General features: G+C 45.9%; 1 protein-coding gene across 1 annotated transcript in view; it reads left to right on the forward strand.

Annotated features, from left to right (window-relative positions):
- LOC146853752 (olfactory receptor 5AR1-like) overlaps nucleotides 1-5,603 on the forward strand; it is a 41,728-nt gene extending 36,125 nt beyond the window's left edge. The window contains exons 3-5 of the mRNA XM_085650864.1: nucleotides 3,787-4,157; nucleotides 4,319-4,496; nucleotides 5,462-5,603. Coding sequence (XP_085506990.1) covers nucleotides 3,787-4,157; nucleotides 4,319-4,496; nucleotides 5,462-5,603 — 691 coding nt within the window. The remainder of the gene's footprint in view (nucleotides 1-3,786; nucleotides 4,158-4,318; nucleotides 4,497-5,461) is intronic.
- Nucleotides 5,604-6,000: the final 397 nt, after the last annotated feature.

Genomic DNA, 6,000 nt, shown 5'->3' on the forward strand with positions numbered 1-6,000 from the left:
GTTTATATTGTTTTGAAATGTATGCAGAACTGTTGTCAGAATGCTCCTTTGTCTCTGAAACAATTGTAAGCAAAACTGGCCACACTTTCTTGTTTGTAATCTTACCGGAGGTTATCCAAAGTCAGTGACTTGGATGTAGTATGTATTTTGCTTACACAGGAAGAAGTGAATTCATTTTGTCTGTTTTGTCCAAAAGAATGGAAAATGCCTAAAAGCAAATTTCCTAACTAATTCCAAACTTTCTTTGGTCAAATGACTATGTGCTTTGAAATCAAGACAATGGATCTCAGGTTGTCCCCTTCTGGTCAATTTCTTATCTTCATAGGCCACCCTTACTCTCTGGTTTCTGTCCTCAAGTTTGAAGAGCGGGTACAGTGGCTTAAATCATTTGCCATTGTACCTAGAGACCTTTAACCTTGCATAATCTGAAGCATCCGGTCCTGTCATGCAGTCAAAGTTTTATAGCATTTGTGAACAAGAACATTCAATTCTGTTAAGGACCGAGAGGCCAAAATTGTCCCATTCTTTATTATGCGTTGTCTTAAAGATGTTTATACTAATGTTTCAGGATCTCTATTTTATATTTTTGTTTGATTTTTATCCCTCTGATTGCTGACGGGAAGTCCTATTGATATCAGTTCTATTAATTATCCACTTTTGGATTCAGTACTTCTTGGAAGTAAGCAAGATGTCCGCCAGGTAGGAGATCAGATTTGGAGCTCCGGGGTTGGGGATCACCAAATCGGCAAATATCCCCGTTAATCCAGCCATCCACCCTTATTGCCATACGAAACTGTCAGACGGCTCACCACGACTATGCACTTTGTACTTCGGAGTCGCTCACCTGCAGTGGAGATCCCTTGGAAGGCTTGCCACTTTAGACTTGACACACTCGCCCGTTCTGCCTCAGCGCCCATGGATGGGTGCGATAGCAAAGTGGATGCAGGGTGCCCCAGCGAGGAATTGTCCTCTTCCGCCTCGACGACCACGGTGGATATGGGCGGTCAGTGCTTACGCCTGGGTCCTCAGTCTGGCTGGTCCAATGTGAGTTTTTAAGGCACCTCAAAGGCAATTGGCCAATCTTCGGCTGGGTCCAGCCTGTGCTTCCGGGATCTGATGTTGGGTGCCCCGGTCTTCTGACTTCTTTGTTGCCTTAGGGCATGTCATATCTCGCCCTGGCCGCCAACCTCATTGATGCCTTTGGGTGCTTCTACTTGTTCCTGCGGGCCTGTTTGCCGATCTCATCGCTGCCTTGGGTGCTTCCGCTTTTTACCGCAGCACGGAATGCCGACCTCTTCGCTATCCTTTTGGTTCCTCTGCTTGTACCGCAACCCGGATGTAGGTTTGAGTGTAGGGGAGGTAGTGACGACCTTCGTCTGTGCGGCCTAATGAGCGTGTATAACTCCGGCTTGCTGGCGCTCTGTTTTAGATGTTTAACTGTTTGATTCCCAATCTGCCTAGAGAGTTGTGCGCTTCCGTGATTGGAGGGCCTGACACGCTGACTTGATGCATTGTTGCAGCTACCATCGCAGAGAGAAGAGTGGTTGGCTTTCTGCTCTAGATTACCTGCAGCTTATGCCTTGACTATGACTGAGGAAAAGAGACGTTCTCTGCCTTTCTCCTTGCTAGCTGCCTTTTGTCTGGGTGTGGAGGAGTGACGCCTCCACTCGGTGTTCGCCCTGGACCGGGTAAGTGTTTTTACCTAAACCTTCTCTGCAACAATCGCGGCTCACTTTGAGCTGTGCGGTAACTGCCTCCTGTAGGCTGTGGTGGTTTCACTATGAACTTCAAAATGGAGCCTCTCATGTTTATCATCCATTCTCAGGCCCCTACTCAAAATGTCCACTACTCAAAATGGCTTTGAAGATTGCCTGAACCTTGACTTTCAACACTTGAGCTAGGTACTCTCTGGGTCCTTCTTAAAATGGCCTTGATGTTCACTCGGGCAGTTCATTCGTCTTATACCACATTGAACCTGCAAGCAGGGACTTGTCCTCCTAGTTCTCTGATTCTGTCTCTTCTCGCCGCTCCTGCATCGCCAAGGCTACTATACTCACTTTTGATAGACAATTTAATTAAATACCTGTAAGTCCTCAGTCAGCTTTATGGTCCTCCTCTTTTTGCGCCCATTTCCTCCTTCTTTTCTGCTTCTTTGTTGCCTAGGTTGCTAGGACACTCATTGGATGCCTCACTGAAAAACTAGGTATATATCTACTCTTCCTAGGTTACCCCCTACGCCCCCTTTTGGGGTTTTACCCTCCTCAGCTTTACTCCCCTATCGCTTAATGTGCTCCCCTTACCTAGTCTACCGCTCCTCCACTTACTGTGTCACCCCTGCAGTTGCGTTGTCGATACGCAATGCGAGCTGACTATCGCTCCCATTCCTTTTACAAGGGACCCCTCCTAATTAGGTCTACCTTTCCTCCCCCACTCTCATATATCTACATCATGAACCTTTTTGTTCCCTTAACCGCTTCCTCCTGCTCGCCACATTCATCATGGCACAAAATACTTATCATGCCTCTAACCCTTTTGTTCATTCAGGTGTGAACTTTTTTAAGAGTATCTACCCCCCAACCTATCAATAAATGAGAAGAAGACCTTTAAACACAATCTCCTCAAATGTTGGCCTGAAAGACTTATATCAGACACATATATCTCCAGAAAGGGCACTATAGTGACAGATCTCATCTTCTACACCAACAGAAGAGTGCAGTGGAGAAAGGCCCTCACTTCTATGCTTCGTTCAAAACAGCTGACCAAAACTCTGCATGGCTTTCGTTTAACCACACTTCCATCCCTGGCCCTTAAGGCTGAGCTTACTGTCTCCCTTTACAATAATGGTAATGTCCTTATTCAAGCTCGGATCTGACTTCAAGTGATTTGACTATGCCTTCTTGAGGATTAAGAACACACTAACTAACTCCATCCCTTCCACTCGCTGTCAGACCGGGCCACCAACATTTTCACCTCCGGAGGTGATAGACGACCTCTCATCTCTTTATCCCACGCTCCAATCTGTAAACACGCACCCCACAGATCTATCCAACTTAACGGAGGTTATTTTCACTCTTCACACCACAAGCTCGAACAACCCCTTTCTGCCTCGCGTAGGTGAGGGCTTAACTAACCTGAGTACCACCTACCTTGTGGCTGTCCCCACAACCGTTCCTCCTTTACCTTGCCATCCCTCTTATCCTAAGTCCCCTGAATCATCCGCTGCTCGCTCCAACAAAGGGGGTGATGGACACCCTACCAGCTCTAGCACCCAGGTAGGCTCGGATATTCTTCCCTTAGGCAATGAATCTTCCAACTACAGGGCCCAGAACCTAGTTGCTGTCTCCTGTCCACTGACCAATAACCGACACTCACCCCCACTCTCATTGCATTCTTCACCATCTACCTCTCCTAATTCCACTCTGCCTTTCCCTATTCCCATCCCAGGCTGTGATTCCTGTCTCGAGCATGATTTTATCTCCCTCCGAAACTGTGCCAATGGTCCTTTGTAACCCTCTATTACCCTTCTCACTGCTGAACCAGTCCTACCTTCGCTTGCTAGTCCTGCGAATAAGTGCATGAACCATCCCTGCCTTGAGTAGAAGATTGCGGACCTCAAGCATGATCTCTCAGTTGTCAAAGAGATGGTGCAAAGCATACTTCAGGTCTCCTTGAAGATGGAGAAGCGTTGGGTCTCACCCCCGCTCAGAGGAATGATATTTACAACTCACAGAATCTGTTCTACTCAGCTAATGACCATCCCGCTTTCTGCTTCTATCTTATTTCCAGCTGGAGCTCTAGGCCTTTACCTAATCATCACTCTAGGCCCCGCAGACCCTTACATCAGCTATCTAAAGAGGACATTCTCGCCCTTCTTTTGTCTTACACTGACTTGAGGATGATCTCCTCCTCCAATTGTACTTTCAACATCCCCTCCATCATTGCGGACCCTGACAGGGAACTGAGTCTTAAGTTCAGAAAGGTGAACAAAGAAAACCTACTTCACATAACCACCTCTCTTCAAGAAGTGGTCACTTCCAATCTGCACGTAAAATCGATGCGACTCATCTGTAGATCAGCTGTGAAACATGAGGCTGATGTTTCAGAACTCATCATTGCGCAAAACCTGGACCTTCTGATCATCACTGAAACCTGGCTCAGTAATACTTCATCCACAGTCCTTGACATCTTAATCCCCCTGACTACTCCATTCTCAGAAGTGATCGACTTGGTAAAACAGGGGGTGGGCATTGCTTGCATTCATCACTCCAACCTCACAGTAAAACAATCTCTGTGTGCTGTGTTATCCTCCTGTGAACAGCTGAAATCTGGAAGAAAGGCAAGAAGATCTGTGTGTTGCACTCGATCTATCACCCTCCTGGTGACAATCTGGTCTTCATGAAGCAAATCATGGAGGTGATTAGCTCGAGCTCAGGTCAGCTCTACCACATATTCCTTGGAGACTTTAACCTTCATTGGAATGCACAAATGATCTTATTGTATGTTCCTTTACGACTTTCCTCTCTGACCTTAACCTCTCACAGCTCTGTAAAGGTCCTACAAACAATAAAGGTGCCAAAGACAACATTATGCAAATAGGCGACATTTTACCCTGTGACTGGTCTGATCATTTTCAAATTCCCTTCCTCATCTTAGATAAGGGCTTGGGTAGGCAGGGTCAACCCCTTAAAGCGAAACAACTGACTCGCAATATGAGAGACCTCAACATCAATATGCTAACTTCAATCACCAAAAACATCCTACAGCCCCCCTAATATGACCAACCTTGACGATCTTTCTGATCATTACATTAAAACGTTGTCTAACATTCTTGACTCTATTGCACTGAAGCAGCTAAAAAGGATTTCAGTCAAAATTTACAAACCGTGGTTTAATGGTTCCCTAAATAATGAACGGCGCAATCTTAGACTTGCTGAGAGAGTCTGGAGAAACACGCCCTCCACCACAAATGCCACTCAACTTAGAAAAGTAAGAAGCTCCTACAACAAACACATCCGCCAGGCGAAAACTGACCAATTCAGAACTCAATTGGATGGAGCCAAATATAGACCCAAATAACTCTTTGAAATCATTAAGGAACAATCTAACTAGTCTTCCAACCAGATCTCTACTCCGATATCCCTTCTCCCTAGTGGTGATGATTTCACAGCTCCCTTCTCTAACAAAACAAGAAAAATAGAGTTGGAGCTATTACCTGTCACCCCAACTTGGTTACCTAAGAAACTTCCTGCAGGATCAGTGGAGCTGGCAGAATCCTGGACAATATCCTCGCCTTTGGGCTGCTCTCTTAAAAACAACACCTCTTGGAACTGTTTTCTCCTACCAGATTTCACGCAGCTCCTCACAACATGGCATCCCTTAATCCCTCCAACCATTACAGTGATCCTTTACCCACTAAGCTGAATAAAGATTTAAACTCATTCATTCTCCCTCTTTGGTTCAGGATCATTCATGAATCCCTCTTACAGGGAAAGATTCCGGACTACCTAAAGGTTGGGAATGTTACTCCCATTTCTAAGAAGCCCAGCGGACGTATCAGATCCAAACAACTTCCGACCTATAACCAGCAGTATGACTCTAGCTAAATTGCTTGAAAAATGCGTCCATTCACAGCTCTGCATCCACATTGAGAAATATCAACTCCTTGACCGTCATCAGTCAGGTTTCAGATCAGGGCACAGTACTGAAACGGCACTAACCACATTGTTTATGACGCATTGAGAGCCCTTGACCAAAATGTCCCTTGTCTGCTGATCCTTCTGGACCTGTCCTCAGCCTTCGATACCATCAAACATGAAAACCTTACAGCATTGTGTGTCATGGGATGACAGCGGGAGGGTACTTTCTTACATATACTATGGGAATGTCCAGAAATCGTAAGGTACTGGAAGAGAGTCACCGATACCATGTCTGAGGTGATGGGAGTGCCGATACCCATGGATGTTAAATGGCTTCTACTAATGATTAAGGGGGACTCTGACT

Source organism: Triturus cristatus, chromosome 4_1 (assembly GCF_964204655.1).
Source record: "Triturus cristatus chromosome 4_1, aTriCri1.1, whole genome shotgun sequence".
Classification (NCBI taxonomy): domain Eukaryota; kingdom Metazoa; phylum Chordata; class Amphibia; order Caudata; family Salamandridae; genus Triturus; species Triturus cristatus.